The following is a 20843-nucleotide window of genomic DNA, read 5'->3' as shown; positions in this document are numbered from 1 at the left end:
CCTGCAGTGTAGACACAGCTGCTAGCTAAGAGAAAAAACACTGCACAATACTTCACTGGATTCACACAAACACGCGGCTAGCAAACACCTTTGATATATATATTAAAGAGCTGTGGCATGCTTTCCACATGAACACACACGCTAAGAAACCACGCTCCGAAACCTAAACACCATTTGCTCATGTCAGGGGACCAAAACTGAAAACAAAAGCATATGTCTGCATATGATATGGACTCTGCTCATCCTAACGGATGCATGTAATGCAGAGATGACGGATGAGGCCCTTTACACCTGGCATAATCATGCATTCTGTATTCGGATAGTATCTGGATCATTTTATTTAGTCAGATTGCCTTTACACCTTCATTCCAATGCATGCGGTCAGATTAAAAATGCCAGGTGTAAAGGTTCAAAAAAATTGAATTAAATTTAAACCTGCAGAATGCAAATTACAGCGTCTGGACGGGTCTGATGCACTAAAAAGTATGTCCAGTGCTCGAAGTGGGGCGGTACTCTACATTTTACTCTTAAGTGTACCTGCACCTTTTCTTGCATACCGCTACTTCTCGAATTTACAATGGACGCCCAAATGTTTAATTAAACGCCGCGAGAATCACTGTAGGTGCATTCACCATCGCGCTCCAAAAGTGTTAAGCCTTGTTTATACTTTTGCCTGGCTCCTCATCCGCTTGGCACAACTTATAATGCATGTGAATGGTAACATATTAGAGTATGAGAGTTAAAAATCTTTGTTTGTGTTCTACTGAAGAAACAAAGTCACCTATATCTCGGATGCTCTGGGGGTAGGGAGATCTATACATCAAATTTTCATTTTTGGGTGAACTATCCCTTTAATGTTAATCAAAGAACAAAAGGTAACAGAGAAAACTGTAGCTTTAATAAGGATTAATCTATATTTAATGTATTATTTATGCAGTGCAGACTGTTTGATAACTTTATTCAATGTCTGTATATATCCTATCTGTTAGACAAGAAGGCCACAGGTAAATATAACATTTATTATTATGGGTTTATGTGAAGATTGTTTTAAGTTCGCTTAAATTAAAAGTTGTTATTTTTAAAGCCTAATAAATGTAGCAATTGATAGCTTTCAATTATACTGTAATGTTGAATGTCTTAATGTTTCAAAAAAAATATTTTCATCGAGGCAGTATTAGTATCAGTGACACTGGCCATTAGATGGCCAAACAGATGCCATTACGCCCAAAAAATACTGTCTTTAAGTTGTTTCTAAATTAATCTGGAGTAGGGATGAAACGGTATGGAAATTTCACATCACGATTATAGTGACCCAAATTATCACGGTTATCAATATTATCACGGTTTTCTTCAAATGAGATGAAAGTGTTCAAAAAGAACTGATTCATACACTTAAAACATTTCAATAAGTTTTATATTTGAAAATCAACAAACAATAAATAAATCAAGCAGCTCTATGCACTTTTTTGCTGAACACTTTACAGCTGGTTTTATGACTAAGTCATTCTCTTCAAATGCTATTGAAGTTAGAAACGTGTATACCAACTTTAGAGACGGTCCCTAAATTCGCGAATCTCGAACGTAAAGCCAACTTTATGCCAGTCATATCAGAAGCGCTGTGCCTGTGGTTCTGCTGTGTTTGTTCGAAACTATTTTCACTGCTGAAATAGAACAAAAACAGTCAATCGCTGTATGATGAAGGAATCTCCTGCGTACATCGCACGTTTTGAATGCAGATTTCAGTGAGTGAGCGCGGCGCGCGCTCTGAACAAAACTCCGGCTAATCTGAACGGCTCTGATTATTAGAAACACGTGTGAGTGGTTATAATGCGCAACGCGATTATAACAGATGGCTTTTGAGGAGACTATAACAAGTTCAACCGCCAAAGTGGCTAGTGTGATTGGTAGTAATACCAGACGTAGTTTTGGTATGGAGGTCAAAGTGCACTTGCCTTGCGTTCGCAGATTTGACGCGTTTCCCCCCATTACAGTGACTTTCTTCTGGCTGGTTCTGCAGACAGGGGACTTTTGTAAAAGCCAAAATATGACCACACCTCAGATTTGATCATTTTAGAAGGCTGAACAATCCCCCGAGTGCTGTCACTGCCTTCTGCCATTTCTTCTCATTCAAAAAACAGCGTTGTGCTGCACCAGACTGACGCTGACTGGACAAGATTTACCCCGAGTTTTCAAAATCGTGATAATCACACGCGGTTTTAATGATAATTAATTTTTAACCAATATTACTAACCAGCAGTACATTTTATCTTGGTTTATCGTGAAACCGGTAATCGTTCCATCCCTAATCTGGAGTAACTGTGAAATTATTACAATATAAAAAACTCAGTTTCTAAATCCCGATTAAATCGCAGAAAAAATGTGATTAATTAGTTCATTTTTTAATCAATTCACAGCACAAATAAATAAATATATACACATATATATATATACATATATATGTATGTGTGTGTGTGTGTGTGTGTGTGTGTGTATGTAAATAATTACAGACATGCACACATATTTATAATATATATAAATATGCACACATATTTATAATATATATAAGTGCTGGTGAAAAATGTATTGTGATTAATCGCATCCAAAAAAGTTTGTGTTTACATAATATATGTGTGTGTACTTTGTATAATTATTATGTATATATAAATACACACTCATTCATATATTTATTTAAGAAATATTTGCATGTGTGTATATATATATAAATATTTTTTTTTTTATAAAAATTGTAATAAATATATACATGCATTGTATTTATGTATAGTGTGTATTATACACATAATGGGCCTCATTCACGAAACACAAGCAGAACGAATTTGTGTGTAAATTGTTCGTAAAGCCGCTCTGACGTAAATTTTGGATTCATGAAAATGTTCGTATTTTCAAAATGTTAGTTGGAACGAAATAAATGTACACCTGCTCCCTACCACGTGTAAATGGTGCGTAAAACATTTGAACGTTCTGTGTTCTAATTTAGGCAAACTGACGACATTGCATTTTGATGCACTATGAAGCCTACAATAATAATATTTCAAGAGTTGATTTGCCTCGTCTTTTTTTTTTTTTTTTACTGTTCAGCATTGGGTAATAGGCAGCGCTCGTCACTTTTTACCCGGCCGTCCAATCACAGTGGAGGAGGGGCGGGGCAAAAACTACACCGACCAATCATCCCACTTGTACACCGAATGAACAACAATAATGAAGTTAATACTGCATTTTTTATATTCAGTAATATTCTTCAAAATTAGAAACTAGTAACACATTAATGCCATGGATATTCTGTATCATATTCATAGCAATCAAAGTATCTATGTATCTATAAATGCTGCCCTAGCAAAGCGCTCTCAAGCGCCACCAGCTGGCCGTTTTCAGAAGAGCACCAGGCATTTTTTAGGTGGCTAAAAATGCTTTGATGGAATCATGATAACTTAATATGTATTGCAAGGCATATGGTCAATTAGCATTTATGCAAAATACTGGAGCCAAACCTGAGAAAGAGGTCCACGAGATTCCACAGCGTCATTTGCAGTTGTAACTCATGGGCGGGGACTATGCTAATTATGAATGAGCGTGCACGCACATCCTATTTACGAATGTTTGGAATTCATTAATATACACACGTTTAACTACCGAATCCGTGATATATGAAGCGTTTGTGAATCTGGAGGAGAGTTTTCGTAATGGTCCATTTTACGCGCAAATTACTAAGAATTTGCTCGTATATTCAGGAACGTTTCATGAATGAGGCCCAATAATTATATACAGTACACACACATATATTATGTAAACACAAACTTTTATTTTGGATGCGATTAATCACGATTAATTTCCCCCCAGCACTAATTATATATATATATAATAGCATGTTAACGCATGTTAGCGTTTTGCCGAGTATTCTCATAAGAGCAGTCTTAAATGAGTTAATAACTATAAATAACTATACACACACACACACACACACACACACACACACACACACACACACACACACACACACACACACACACACACACACACACACACACACACACACACACACACACACACACACACACACACACACACACACACACACACGCAATTAATCGATTTGACAGCACTAGTTTTAATATGTAGTTAGACCAATTTTAGTGAAAAGACCTAAAGAAACTCACCCAAAACTCATTGTATATTTCTCACACTGCACAGCTGTTGTGAATATACACACTGGGGGCCTTCAACAGTTGTTGGGTCCAAAAAAATAAGCATTCAATGATGCATAACACAGGCGTACTGCTGAATTACAGGAGACACTGCAATGTTAGTTACACAGTCAATATTTTGAGCAGGGGCTGTTTCACACCCACCACCCACATGGCGTGTTTGTGCTCAGAGCACACAGCTCTCAGAGGTATTGGGTGAATGTGTTTTACACAAAAACACACAACCACCCAAAGATGAGGAACTGTCATATGCAAAGCACACAATGGATGTCATATCAGTCCTGATGCTGCAGATGTGGAGGCTTTGGACAGTCTGTGCCCGTGTGAATCAGTCATGTTGACAGATTTGCTTTACTACTAATGATTGAACTACATCAGTAAATAAATAAAGCAGAAGCTAAAAAACAGAGCAAAACTATCAAAACAAACTAGTCAGTTAATGGAAACCATGAGGTGTAAAAACTCTAAATTATTCAATAGGCCAAACAATGTGCTCAGATATCCAAAAAATAAATAAATAATATATAACAGATTTTCAAAATCCTAAAATAAATAAAGAAAAATAATTATATAAAGAAAAACGAATTAATTAAATGAAATAATAAAAGAATTAAAAACAAAATAAATATACAAATACATGGATGCATTACAAATGTCTGTCCTTTAAACAAATCAAATTTGATTTAATGTTAGCATTATTTCAGGCTATTTGTATTATAATGTTCCCAAAATTACAACTTTTTGGAACTTGTTTTCATTAAATCGACACTGATTTTATTAGTAACCATTTATTTTTTCATAACTGTATAGCGCAGTGGTTCAGCTGGTATTGAATAAGGACTGAAAGTTTTATTCATGTAAATAACAAATAAGTCAGGCGTGAAACTCATTGTCATGAGACATGAACTATGCAGGCCCAAAAATATGCAAAATGATCACCAAGACCGGTTGAGAAACGCTGAAAGTGAAATAGAACATACGTGACATGAAACTACAATTTCAAATAATGCATTTCCAAATGACAAAAGAGCATTTTAAAACAATGCATTCAATTAATCTCGAATTAAAATAGGTCATACCAATTATAAAAAAATTGACAAATAGAAAATTATTACTTGCACTTTGAAAATCAAATCAAACTGAAACTTTGAAATCAAAAATGCTGTTGTCATCATGTGAACCAGTGTGCGGTCTGCAACTGTGTGTGTGTGTGTGTGTGTGTGTGTGCACGTGTACATCTTTGGAAATGCATCAGTGTGTATTTCTGCTGTGTGCATCTCTGTGTGTGATATAATTCTTGGTTTTAAAATTTCTAGTGTTATGCTTTCGGAGAAACAGGGACATGTCTGATTTCGTTATGACTGATGACTGTGGCCTACTTATCAATCTGCAGATTCTCATATTGATAAACCCGGGTACGAGGTCAGATCACGTTAAGAAACTAAACTTTGAGTCAGACTGGGTTTCGGCTCAGACCGTTTCTTTAAAAAGCTAATGAAAAACAAACGAGAGCACGCGAATATAGCCCAACAGTTAAAAAACACATTCCTTTTCTCCATAGAAAACTGTATTTGTTTTTTTTTTTTTTTGCTTCAACTGTTTCGCTTCAAATAAAAGTTTGCAAATGTTGTGATTCATGTCAAAGCTGGTTGGTTTGCTTCATTGCTTCATTTATCTGAATTGATTTTTCTGAAATCCCAAAGGAGAAAATAAAAGGAGGAAAATACTTCCAGAACCAAGGCCGCTGAAAAAATTGCCCATCATGATTTCACTTTTCAAAAGACCCCAATAAATGCAAGCATGAAACATAGTAAACATTAACAAGTATTATACAGCTCTGGAAAAAATTAAGAGACCACATTACATTGATTTCTCAATGTTACAGAGCTGTATCTCTTATAGAATGTAATTAGGTTTTGTGCAAATCTGTTGCAGTGTTTTTACATTGAATATTGTGTTGAGTTAAAACGACTCTAGATGTAGTTGTGTGAGCATCTGCATGTGCATAAGGTCACCGAGAAGCTCTAACACACTCCAGATGGGAGGATGCGGTTTTCTAGAATTAGAAATATTTTCCACAGCACTAGATGCAATTGCTGTACAGCAAATAATACCAGAAAAACAAGAAACGATTACACCTCCAACACATACAAATAATTACAAAATCTGAACTCTAACTTTATTATAGCATGTCTTCTTTCTCGCATGCTCACACACCAACAAGCCACATCAGAAGATTTCAACATCCAACACAAACACAAGGTCACATCCCATCCATACTCCAATGGCTCAAATGCATTGCGCACTGCTGGCTATCCTGGCGTCCGTATATAAGAGTCTGCGTACGTCGTGCTTTCCGATTGAAGGTTTCGAAGCACAGCTCGACCAAACTTGTTCAGACTACATCAGCAATTAAAGGTCTGTGGTCTCCAGCCCTAGAAGCCCTGTTTAATGAACACTATCATTTGAGGCCCAAAACAGATGTTTCTCAAACCTTCCAAACATCATCACATACACACAAACAAGCAAGAAAGTCAAAATCTGGGGGTAATAATGGAACAAGAGTTTTAAAAAGTGAATTTTCACTATTACTTGCAAAAGGATCGGCATTTTCATGGGTTAAAAATAGAAGATTTTTGTTATAGGAGACAATAAAAACAACTTTGTGCATCAAAACCACTCGTTTTCTGGTTAAAAAAAAAGGAATTTTGACAAGCCAAACAGTCAGTTTCTGAGTAACATATGTCACGAAATAAACTTTCCATAAAATAAGTATAATGAACTATGTAAAAAGCATAATTCTAACATCTCCAGCACATTTTATAGTCAGTCCTTCCAGAAAAATGTGGCTTTTGTTTTGTGATTGTTGCGAGCAAAAATCCTTGATTATGCGGCACGTTTTCTTAAAAAATGCGATGGAAAATGCGGGATATTTATGCAATTTTATGCAATGAAATTGCGGGAACTTGCAAAAACTGCGGTTTGATGAAAAAGAGAAAAAAAGCACTACATCACAGAAAGTGCTGGGAATATTTAAGTTCTCATCTTGTTTTATTGAAGACCTTAATAAACACATGGCTCAAATTTACAAAACATTGAGTCAAAAGTTCTCTAGCTTTTACAAAAGGAATCTGCTACAACTTCTGAAAAAATGAATAAATAACTTCCCGTTTTACAGAGGTAGCAATACAAAACAGACATTTGAGTGCTTCCAATGCACAAAGTGCAATCTCTTATTGGGTTAGTTCACCCAAAAATGAAAATTCTGTCATTAATGACTTCCCCTCATGTCGTTGGACACCCGTCAGACCTCCGTTCATCTTCGGAACACGGAGGAGGAAAAACTCTGGTTATAAAAATACCCGTGTACGTGTGGACTAGGCCTTAGTTGAAATCCGATGGCTCAGAAAGGCCTCCATTGGCACAAAGCACGGTTCACTCTCAAGACCCGTAAAAGGTACTAAAGACGTCGTTACAAAGTCCATCTCACTACAGTGGTTCTACAATAACTTTTTGAAGCGACGAGAATAGTTTTTGTGCGCAAAAAAACCTAAATAACGACTTATATAGTGATGACCGATTTCAAAAAACGGCATCATGAAGCTTCGAAGCGTTATGAATCAGCGAGTCGATTCATGATTCGGATCGCGTGTCAAACTGCTGAAATACGTGACTTTGGCGATTCAAACCGCTGATTCGACTCACTGATTCATAACGCTTCGAAGCTTCATGATGCTGTGTTTTGAAATCGGTCAACACACCGGAAAACTACTTTGCGCTGTCTTTTGCTGTTATTTTTGTTGGCAAATGGGAATTCGCGTGCTTCATCATGGTTTCACCGATATCTATGGTTTCACCACGGGGGTTTGCAGCTTTTCGATGATGTTTGCGTCGGGTAATTACGTCACTTCAAAACGTTCCCATGGCAATAGGGGGAAATGGCAGCTCTTGTGTGAAGTAAACGAAACATTTTCAACTTTCTGCCAATATATATGAATTTTTTGCAACGGAAATGCGGGGATTATGAAATCATGCTAGCCCCGCATATTTTGCACGTGGAAATAGGAAATTTATGCGGCGAAAGTGCAGCGTATTTGAAAAAATGCGGCCCCTGCATAAATATGGGGACTTTGGGTGATTATGCATTAAATCATGCGATCGCATAATCGCGTTTTTCTGGAGGGACTGTATAATTACCCAATAATCAAACATAGTTCATTCCTCTCACACGTTATCATGTCCGGCAAAATCTTAGGCTGGCTGTCAGTTGGAATATTCTTAAAAACTAAAAACAAACATCGACATAACACACTCATGGGCATCAATCATGATGTTTTCAAGTCCACATCATTTGAATATCATGACATTGATGACTGGTATTGATGTCTGTCAAAAAATAATGTGCACAATACACAGTAGTATTTCCGAGAAGCAGAGGTCCGGAGCATTCATGGCATACGCATTACTTGGAAAACCCAGACTGTCGGATATTTTGACTACATCGTCGCTTTCCGAAAAGAGGGAGAAAATGGCGGCTTCAATCTACTATCTGTCAGAGACAATACGTAATACATAACACACGTGAGTATAAATTTGTTATTCACTCGCTGAAACTGAATCGGAATGGTCAGGGAACTGAGTGAAATACTTCACACTGCATGCTAAAGAGAATTAAGGCCAATCCAAATGAAAAACATGTGCCAGGTTAGTGAACATCGTTCAACGATTTGTACGTTATATATTTTGACAGACGTTTTTTTATGCATGAACTACGCATTCCGATTCTGACATTCCTGAATTGAATAGTTTCAATAATTTTCTATTTTAAACTGATCTTTGTTTCCTCATAATTTTGGCAATAGATGAACTGTTAATCTTGAGTGATCTTGAGATGAATCCCTGTAGACGTCCAATTTGACTCTCATATGCTGATGAAATATATTAAACTTACTTGACAGGTGATTTTTTTATAAAATGTACTCTGATCACATCTTGTAAAGGCAAGGCAATTATCAAAGTTTGATAAAATGTTGTTTAAATTTTCCAGTAAAAGAGGATACATTTTACATGATTTGTTACATTTAATTACCACTTAGCCCATTTTGACTTGTAATTCATAAGGGGCTCTTTGAAATGCTTGATTTTGATTGGTCAATCGTGGCTTTTCCATATTTGTGCATAATGACAAACTGTACAAATGATTTCCTACATTGCTATGCTAATTTAATCTACACTCTTTTTCTTGATGGATGGATTGGGATTGATTGATTTGATGAATTGATTGATGGATGGATATTGGATAGACGGATGGATAGATAGACGGATTGACAGATGGATAGATGATTTTTACCTAGAAACACATAACTAGTAATCCATTTAGGCTAAAAGTAACGGACTTCATGAAGATCCAGCAATTATGATTTATCTAACAGCTTTAGTGGGTTAAATGTTGTGCACTTTATCACTGTATCAGTTTCACTTGAGAGTACCTGAAAAAGCATGATGTTGAGCCCTGGATCCACAAGTAAACATATTTATAGATATATTCTAGCACTTTGTCTCTGGCCTATCTAGTCATTTTTGACTTGATAATAATACAACACTTCTGTGAAATCTGAATGCAGATAATCAAACTAATTTATCTGCTGTGCACAGGCTGGTTTTAAAGTTAGGACTTCCCTGAAACAAAGTTTCTCACGCACAGAAATTATCAGCTACCCTGCAGCTTCCTCTCTTAGCATAGCTGCCCTCACTGCTGCTATTGTAGCAAACACACCAAACATAGACCGTGCAATTACAATTACAAGAATCAAGAATCAAGGACTAGCATGCGCTCTATGCAGCCTCGATGCTCACAAGCACACACATCCAGTACATACGATACTGTGAAATAAAGTGTGATGCATGCTCAGAAAAAGAACTGACATCTCAAAAAAAAAAAGAAGAAAATTATGAATCTAATAAAATGTCCAAAAAATGAACCAATGAATGTGTTGCTAATTTGAAGCTAAAATGTGTGCGCATGCTTCTGACATTTATTGGAGTGTATAAACTTTAAGTGTTTGAACTTTCTTGGTCTACGTTGACGTTCCCTTATATAGACATTCAGAGCAAGTCCTCACATCTCTGCCAAGATTCCTCAGCAGCCAATCAGTGTCTTGATATAGCCGTGCCGTAACCCCTCAAGTGAGCAGACGTCATTTGCTGCCTGAATGAGCTAACAAAACTACCAATTAGGCCATCATGCTGTGTAACCAGGAGAAATGGAGCGAGGCGGACAGAAATGCAGACAAAACAGTAATTATGTTCTCATTAGTTTCATTACATATGATAGTATCAATCATACCCGGTTTCAAATTGGCTGTTTGTCTTGCATGTGGGTGGATGATTACGTTAAATGAGTGTTACTATAAACATATCCCTTACTAGATGAATCACGGCCATCATTGGTTTTGATTTAATGGAAAAAAAAAAAAATTCCCCATAGCTTTTAAATCTCATTTGTATTCACGATTATAAAAATGTAAGGCCTCAAGATAGTTCGCACCATGTTTGACACTAAATCCAATTGGTTCTCACGTTTCATTGACATCAAATGCAACACATCTTAAAGCAGCATATCTGCATATAGGTGAATGAAACACACACAACATAGCTCTTAAATCTCAATCACATTTTGATATATTTAAAGGGGTGGTAAACCACGATTTCACTATTCTAACTTTAGCTGGTGTGTAATGTTGCTGCTTTAGCATAAACAACATCTACAAAGTTACAACGTTCAAAGTTTAAAGCAAAGGGAGATATTGCTTTTAAAGAAATCAATTTCTAAGGACTACAGCAAACGGCCGGTAGGCGACAACAGACATTCCTCGAGGGTTGGTGACATCACCAGCCCCAATATTTACATAAACCCCTCCTCCGAGAATATTAAATAAGGGGGGGTGAGGCCATTTTGTATCGCTGCGTTGTTGTGGTATAGTTAGGCTGGAGTGGTGTTGCTGCAATGCCGACGAAACGCTGTTATTTTCATCCGGATTGTAGGTCTGGGGTACTTGCTTTGTTCAGCCTTCCTAGGGACGGGGGTGCGTTGCAGTGCGTTTAACATACAGCATGTTATATGCATGTGTGTATGAGACAGAGGGGAACAGGTCGCAGATATATGCTGCCCATCATAAATCACGAGACAGACAGGGGTCGGAGGAGAAGACTGGAAAATGTGACATAATGGACAATATTCGTCTGTATTTGCAATTCATGAGCCGCGGTTCAGCTGCGCGAGACAAACACTGCCAGTGTGTGGATGCACGACGCGTGCGCTGCACATTTCACGGAGGAAAACTTCCACAATCTTCGCGAGTTCAATGCAGGATTTGCACAACGGCTTTTCCTGAAAGATGGATTTACAAACAGAAGCTGTTTACGGGCCACAACCTGTAAGTCTGATTTATTTTTCATCGATGTGTTTTCCTGTAATAGGTTGTACATTGTAGCAAGGAAGTAAACAGATGAGAACGCTGTTCTGCAAACAGTCTGTTAAATGCTCATACATACTAAACGTTATCCGACGAACACCTAACGTTACAAACACTAACGTTAAAATCTCAACAGCGAACTTGGCATTAGTGTAAATTATTCTTTGATTAGAGCTTTTATGTATTGTTTATCTACAGGCATGCTAAACATGGTTCTGTGTGTGATTTGGCTACTAGTAAAGCCAATGTTTAGTGTTCGTTTTGGGTTAATAGTTCTTGCGACAGATATTTGGCTATAATCGTTCTAAAAATACAAAAGTAACAGTGCCATTCAGTAGCGATCACTATAGATCCACAGTCTTTACTCTTGAGGACTGAACAGGTTCTGCTCGATCATCTTCACTAAAATGTTCTGGGTCTGATTCGGGCTCAGATTGGTATGGTTTTATTGACGCCATTGTTTCGAATACTGACCAAAGCACAGCCTCCGGTAAAGGTAAGGGGCGTGACGTTTCCGTCAAACGTGCACTAGGCGGTTAGCGAATCACAACACACTGGGCCAGCTAACCAATCTGAGCCCATTGCGTATTTTTGAGGGACCGGCTTCATACAACCCGGAAACCATCAGACCGTTTTACATGGAGGGACAGAGCAGTGTAGAATAAAGGTCAAATATATGAAAAATAATGCAATTTTTTAAAAGCGAAGCATGAACACATGTTACAGTGCACCCCACAAACACAATCAAGCCTTCGAAAGAATGTGTTTTACCACCCCTTTAATTTCATATACGTGAATTAAATTTACATTTTTAAAGGATTGGTTCACTTCAAAATGAAAATTTCCAGATCTTTTCCTCACCCCCATCTCATCCAAGATGTTCATGTCTTTCTTTCTTCAGTCGAAAAGAAATTATGTTTTTTGAGGACAACATTCCAGGATTTTTCTCCCCATCATAGACTTCTATGGCAACCAAAATGTTGAAGGTCCAAATCAATACAGTTTCAAAGGAAGGGCTTCAGAGGCTCTGCGCGATCCCCGACGAGGAATAGGGTCTTATCTAGTGAAAGCAACGTGCCAATGATTGCACAATCACGTCGGAAAGCTCACGCTAGACATGGGCAGAAGTACCGCCCCCGTGTTTACAAAGCGCACGTGCGAAGACTAATACAAACAACCTTTAGCAAACAATAAGGTAAAACAACGATGTCGGATGATTTTGAAGTTGGAGATGGAGTTTTTTTTGTAAAGGGCGTTTGTATTAGTCCTCGCCCGATCGCTTGGGGCGGTACTTCTGCCTACGTCTAGTGTGACCTTTCCGACGTGATTGCGCAATCCTTGGCACGTCGCAGAGCAGCGCAAAATGAGCAATTTAGGTTAAAACGTATATCAATTTTTATTAAAAAAAAAGAATTCCCTATTCCTCGTCTGGGATCGCACAGAGCCTCTGAAGCTTTGAAACTGCATTGATTTGGACCTTCAACATTTTGGTTGCCATGGAAGTCTATGATGGGGAGAAAAATCCTGGAATGTTTTCCTCAAAAAACTTAATTTCTTTTCAACTGAAGAAAGAAAGACACGAACATCTCGGATGAGATGTAAATTATCAGGAAATTTTCATTTTGAAGTGAATTAATCCTTTAATAACTAAAACACAAAAATCGCTCTTAAATCTCATTCACATTTGCATAGATTTAAAATATAATGATTCAAGGTAAGTCACATCAGATTTCACTCCTAGATCACGTCTGCAAACGATTCTTGTATGATTAGTCATTGGCATCAAACTTTGTACCAAAAATTCAGACGTGCGTGAAATATTTGAAGATGCATGAATGCAAATATGCAAGGAGATTCTGCTAAACAACTCATTCAGTTTCATGGAAGAAATTCATGCGTTTAGAGTAACATTCTGTAAAGGCAAGTAAATGATATATATAAAATATATATACCTTAATTTCTGATACTGATATAATCTAAAAGATCTGACCAATATATCAAGTTACAGTAAGCCAGCAATAACTACAAACTCTTAGAGACACAAAAATGCATTAGGTTTTCGACCGGTCGCCTTACCTTGGGTGGGTCATAGAGCTCTAGCTGGTACCTCTCGCTAGCTGTGTGGTCATTGGTCCTCCTGACCTGTAGGCGGCAGCGCAGCCAATGTGGGGGTGTGTCTGAGATAGTGTCATCCACCTCCAAGTACCGCAGCTGCCCCTCTTTACAAACACTTCCTGTCTCTTGTCTCCGTCTCACAGTTCGCAATGGATTCCAACGTTCCCACAGCGCAACCTTCTTTGAGATGCGATGGGCAGTTACCTGCACAGTCTGAGGTGGGGTTTGAGAGGTGCAATCAACAGTCGCAGATGGTCCGCCCACCTGGAGTGCATCGTCCCTTGGGTAACCACTTGAAGATTCATCAAGTTGCGGAGATTTCTTAAAGAGTTGGCATACGCTTTCTCGAATGCGTCTGACGGAAATGTGGGTTACCTCACTACGGGAAGGGAAGGGAAACGCAGGGGGCGTGTATCGTTCTGACGCGGTCCTCCGCTCCGGGAGTTCATCTTCCTGGCTATGTGGCCGAGTTCTGCGTGTAGTGTCTGTAGGAGAGCAGCGCTGCAACTGCTCCTGTTCCCTAGGGATGCTGTCGGCATCTGGTTTGGGTGCAAACACGGCAACTAGCGGAGCCACTCCCGGCCGCACGGTCTCCCGGTAATCCAGCACCCCTGAGAAGGAAGTGATACGTAAGCGGCTAGTCATGGGTAGTAAGGGTGGTGGCGGCCGCAGGACGGGTTCTGCATCTTTAGCCACCTCAGAGCTGAAGTGGTGCTGGAACAGGGTGCTGAACTGCTTCGAGAAACTTTCCGGCGGGACCACATCCTGTACCGGCCGCTCTTTAATGAAGCGCCGGTAGTGCTGGGCAAGTTCTCGGGCCGTGGTGCTGGCATGCAACTCACAGAACTCCCTCCATCCACAAGGAGGTGCTACGGGTGGTGCAGTGCTTGTGGTCTGCTGGACAGTGTTACCATTCATTGCAGTAACCAGCACAGCAGGAAATCACTGCGAAAAAACCCCAGATGAAAAACATCACAAAATTGCATCCATGCACAATAAAGTCTATTCTACGCTGTGATATCTAAATAGTATAGGGTATGACTGAATTCGCAATATAAAGCAGTTTGTCCTTTAAGGGCAACTGTAGAAACTTGATGTATGTTTTAAATCCATACGTCTTGAAAATGAGAGAGTTTATTTATGCTCATGGCGGCTCTGGTGACATTCTTTTTTATTTCTAAATGCGGCAACAGGGCACTGTGCTTATACTGAAATTTCGTTCAGAACAGATGTAACGCACACGGTCTCAAGTTTATGGTCTTCGAAACCTTCAAAAAAAACAAACATACCTAATAAGAACTGCTGATGTCCACTGATTTGAGTGTCAAAGATTGTTGAACATAATTTAACAAAGTTGAGCAGAGTGCAACTTTATGCAAATAAGCAGCAACAACATGTACTGACTACCAATGAGAGTTTCGACAGTGATTTCATAAGTGCATGTAAACGGGTCAGTGTGATCGCTTAAAGTCGGCATGAAATGGAAATTCACCCTATTTACAAAACGTATGTTACTGATCTTATTGTGAATGATCCATCCATGCATGTTGAATTTCTACTTGTTTTCTTTGCCTTTAATATTTAACCAAAATGTCATAAATTGATCTTTCAGTGAAAATGACAGACCTCTCGCTATAAGAAAGGGGAGGGGTTTAAGCAGAATAAATTATTGGAGAAGTCCGGTATACACCAATCGTCTGCAAGTTTGCATTAAGATCTGTCTCCATTCAACCAAAAACCTATAAATTGAACCCAGTCCCACTCTAGATTTTGTCTTTTCAATTATCCGTATCACTTGGATGTATGTCGCAATACAGAAGAAAATATCTGCCACTACTTCCGTTACAACTTTATCTAGGTGAACATATGTTTTGTGAGAGATTGTGTTTTAATACCATTTTATATAAGGTTTTCTAGTGTATCCCAGTTTTTGGAGTTCTGTCCCGTACTGGAGCTGTCCTCAGAAATGTCCCCATTTTACAGTTCGTTCAAAACAACCCACAATATAGGACCAATTGTGTAGTGATTATTTTCACCAACAGATGGCGCTGCGAGCTATGCTGACTCTTATTGGTTGCGTGCACACCACTTTATGGTGCAGTGAATTGTAGCCTATTAAAGGAACATGCCACTATTTTTGAAAATAGGCTCATTTTCCAACTCCCCTAGGGTTAAACAGTTGAGTTTTAACGTTTTCGAATCCATTCAGCCGATCTCCGGGTCTGGCGGTAGCACTTTTAGCATAGCTTAGCATAGATCATTGAATCTGATTAGACCGTTAGCATCTCGCTCAAAACAATTACCAAAGAGTTTTGATATTTTAGAAGTTAGCCTATTTTAGTTAGGTGCTGCGTAATATCATTGCTCCTGCTGCACCCAACTACAGAAGAGTGAAGTTTTAAATAGGAAAAATATCTAAACTCTTTGGTCATTTTTGAGCAAAATGTTAACGGTCTAATCAGATTCAATGATCTATGCTAAGCTATGCTAAAAGTGCTACCGCCAGACCCGTAGATTGGCTGAATAGTTTAGAAAACGGTAAAACTCTAGGGGAGTTGGAAAACTAGCCTATTTGCAAAAATAGTGGCGTGTTCCTTTAAAACCAAACCATGGGCCAGATTTACTAACAGCTTACGCCAGCGCAAAACCCTCTTTTGCCGTTAAAAAAACCTACTGTCGGGATTTACTAAAGACACGCAGTGAACAATTAGCTCTGAAAAGGCGTGGACAGGGTTATTTATGGGAGGAGAGTATATAAATCAATCACGCAATGTGATGTACTAAGGTTTGCCCTTTGCGCCATTATTTACCGCCCTAAAACAAGTATGTCTTACATTTTTAGGCTTTTTTGGAATTGCGCTCTCACGCTAATTTGCCCTGTTTAGTAAATCTGGCCCCCAAAATCCTAATAATCAAACTAAATCATAATAATTATTCATGTTAAAGGGGTCATGAATTGAGAAATCAACTTTTCATGCAGCCTTTGATATATAAAAGTTCACTGTGATACAAGAATATCCTGTAAGTTTCGGAGCTGAAAACTTCCTTGTTAGTCAAAGAAAAGCTTTTATTGACACCAGGCCCAGCAAACGCTCGATCTCAGAATGTGCCTCCCTGTGATGTCAGAGTGTGGTGAAATAACGCCTTAACCGAAGAAGAAGTAGGCTATGCCTGATTCTGTAGCCCTGCCCACCGACTTGTGCAAGAAATGTAACATAAATAACATATAGGCCTACGTGGAGCTAAACTGGATCGAACTTCCAAGCAATAAACATGCTGCATAAGCTTCATTCGGATTCCAGTATTATTAATGCACAGATTAACTTTATTTTTAATGAAGATCCAGCTCACGTGGGGAAGACATTGCATGTTTGTTCCTTCATTTCACCACGGATTTGTTTGTAAACTAGAGACTGGATTTGCAGACAGGATGAGATTACATGAATGAATGAAGCAACATACTTTTGTGAGTAAAAATGTTTTTTTATATGTGACAGTATTGCATTGTTACAGATCGTTTGATATCTATTGATTATGTGTACGTTTCTAACTGAACATAACTTAACACGCTGTCACAGGCTGGAGAATCCTTTATTTGTGGTGTTGTTGGTTCATTGTGCTGCAAAAACGTAGCACCGGCCTGCCAACAAGGCTATCTTAAACAGTGAAATAACATTACTTTCTTGAGGTGCGTTGTTCACTCTCTTGACTTGATATTTGAAGGAAAAATACAAATCGCTGAAGTTTTGATTATGCTGATTTGTCTGACTCTGCAGTGAGGCCTGTGCGTGTGTGTGTTAGTGATGCACGGTTCACGGTTATATCCACCGATCGGGCGGGACAAGTAATAAAAAATAACATTCCAATTAATTGAGGGTGGATGAGAGATAAATCGTTGAGTTTGTTTGATAAAGACATTTTGCGAGCCCTGTGGGACGAATCATTCCGGTTGCCATTTTCTCGCACGCTTTAAAAACAATTCCTCACAATTCCTACTCACGGGGGAGCAGAAGCTCATTATAATATGCAAAGTGTATCCAATCATAGCAGTGGGCGTTTACTTCCAAATCTTCAATGCGGCACGCCCATAAAAACCGAGCGCTCCATGAGAGAGGCTCAAAACCAGGGCAGAAAATAGCCAATTACTTATGTTTTTGAATGTAAAAACCATGCAAACGTCATAAGTTGACCTCAGACAACAGTATAAAAAATTAAAAAGAGCCAGTTCATGACCTCTTTAATAATAATATAGGGAACCCACAACAATTAGAAAAAAAATAAAAAACATATGGTCCCCGTTTTTTAATTAATAGATAATAACAAATGAGATTTCAGTGATATTTTGACCACTCAAATAGGAAATGACCCCGGTTTCCATTTCAGAAATCTGGTCGCCTTAGTGAACAGTTTATCTCTTTGTTTACGCTGCTCATCTACTGACTTGGCAATCTCTGTACCGAAACTGTCCAATGAATCAAACTTTCTATGAACGCTAACAAAGTGTATCAGTTTAGCTCATCACTTCTGAACTCAGCTGGTACAATACAGATTCTTCAATTTTACTCACTCACTCATTCAGCTCTCCAGTACAGGAAGTGAGTGACTAATATCGCTCATGCCACTTTATAATGCTCCACGGGTCAAACAGAAATATCTGAGGCCATCTTTGATGTGAAGTTGAAAGTGTCAGCTTCTGATACCAGTCACTGATGGGCCCGCGGTTCTCGATGCGGGATTTGCTTTTGAATGTGCGCAGTCCCTCCACACGTGGTGCAAACCACCTTCGGAATCAGATCACAGTCGCCATTTGCAGCAGGGGAATTTTTTTTTTTGAGGCTAAAAAAAAATCTGCACATGGGTGCTGCGCTGCACCAGACGCGTTGCGACACAACTGGAGCCAATCTCCCCATTCTCGTTCCCCACATCCTCATTCACGAGCGCACAGCCCTCTCGGACGCCTGTGAACGTTTAACTCTGCGTGAGAAGTAAACGCGGCTGCTCTTTTTCAGGGGGCTGTTCTTAAAGTTCTGTTGGAAGCCCTGGAGCATGGCAAACTTAAGGTTTAGTACATGAAGAAAGCAACAGATCAGAAAAACCACAACAATCGCATAGTAAAGGAGAAAAAAGCGAGAAGGGGGCCATTCTATAGACGGCACTATGCGCTCTGCTCTTTATTGGGTGACAGGAAGCATTAACCTACACAGGGAGAGGAACACCCATCACACATATAGCTGTTTTCTTTAGTGTGCAAAGTTGACAAGCAAAGCTGGTCACAAACATCTATAAGACGTGTTGCTGGTTTGGCGGTTTGCACACAAGGCTTCCTAACTTGAAATGGTTTGCTCAAAAATGGCAATTCTGGTATCACGGAAGTTTTAAATGACAGTATAACTTAATTTAATTTACAACAGCAAAAGAAAATATCCACAATGGCATTTACATGACTTTAAAAAAGGCAGAAAAAAATAGAGAGAGATTGATTATGTTGGTCAGAAGAGAGAAGTGTATTAGGATATGTTTACATGACAACAATGTACTAAAAACGGTCGACAATGTTGTCAAAACGATCCCCGTTCACACAAATCTGCGAAAATGACTAAAAAGGCTGTATTATGCATGCCAGGCCAGTAGTTGGCGATGTCGCTTTGTCAAGAAACACCCGCTAATACGGACTACTGGCACATCCGGGAACTTAACTGTCAATTTCGCCACCGCCCCTTTTTAGGGGAAAATAAACTAGACTTCCCATAGACTTCAATACAAAAGAGTGGCACACAACAACGTCCGTACACAGCCGGCACTAAGATTAAACATGTCAAGTAATTCTATGTCCAGCCTGCCTGCCAAGAGCGTGAAAGATACATCTTAACTTATTTTGGTCAATTTAAAAACACGTCCCTTCATGAATGATTGGAAAGTAAACATCTTTAAAAATGTATATCTCATGTCTTTATATTTAGCGTACTGACTGCACTTTTCTGTCCAGCCATACAACTAGCCTGACTTAGCATCATCCGTACTTCATGATTCAAAAACGAAGTACATTTCTTTCTCTGGCTTTCCCCTGGTGACTCGATGAGGTACGAGTAGATGTCCGGGTAAAACACCTCTGGCCACTGGGAGGGGTGGTTACACCAATTTGACGGTGTGAAAATGAAGGAACATGTTCTTTAAATGGACCAAATTAAGTGTGTGGATGTATCTTTCAAGCTCTATGGCAGGCAGGCTGGACATATAATTACTTGACATGTTTAATCTTAGAGATTTCTTAAGTTATTCAAGCCTGTGTACGGATGTTGTTTTGTGCCGCTATTTTGTATTGAAGTCTATGGGAAGTCTAGTTTATTTTCCCCTAAAAAGGGGTGGTGACGAAATTGACAGTTAAGTTCCGGTAGTCCGTATACGTAATACGCATGACGTCACTGTTTTCACAGATTCACGCTTTTGCTGTTTACATGGACACCATCGTTTTCAAAAACTTGCATTTTCAAGCCCCCAAAATGCCATTGTCGTGAACGGCCAAAACGCATTAAAAGTTTCCCATTTTCAGTTGAAAACGGTGTTGAGTAAACATGCCCTTAGAAACAATCACACAGCAGCATTAACTACTTGTATGTAATTTAATGTCAATGTAATATAACACAAAGTATGGCGTTATAATTATACAAATCTTTGCTAGATTTACAATGTTAATAACTGTGGAAACGGGTCATCACAGTCCATGAAAAGGGTCCATTGGAAATTGTTGATGGAGAATCAAGCTCAAATTGTTTTATCTATAATGTAACAAAGCCAATTTCCACTGAACTAAATATTTTACAAATGAAAATTAGTTTGTTTGGTTACTTATTTCCCAGATGTATTGGGAACTTTATGGATGCAAACCAAAAGACAAGATTATTCAGAGCAAATGAGCGGGGCTGTTCACACAAAATGCATTTCTGCATTTAAAAATGCCAGTGTAATGGAAAAACCTTTTTCTTAACATGATTTTGTTCCACTAAAGTCAGTCATACAGGTTTGGAAAGTCATA

The 20843-nt window shown here is 38.7% G+C and overlaps 1 protein-coding gene across 1 annotated transcript in view; it reads right to left on the bottom strand.

Moving 5' to 3' along the window:
• sh2b3 (SH2B adaptor protein 3) overlaps positions 1 to 20843 on the bottom strand; it is a 74203-nt gene that overhangs the window by 36977 nt on the left and 16383 nt on the right. The window contains exon 2 of the mRNA XM_079815653.1: positions 13772 to 14755. Coding sequence (XP_079671779.1) covers positions 13772 to 14728 — 957 coding nt within the window. The 5' untranslated portion in view covers positions 14729 to 14755. The remainder of the gene's footprint in view (positions 1 to 13771; positions 14756 to 20843) is intronic.

Source organism: Gobio gobio (assembly GCF_949357685.1).
Source record: "Gobio gobio genome assembly, chromosome: 4".
Lineage (NCBI taxonomy): Eukaryota > Metazoa > Chordata > Actinopteri > Cypriniformes > Gobionidae > Gobio > Gobio gobio.
This window is presented reverse-complemented; position numbering and strand designations above follow the sequence as displayed.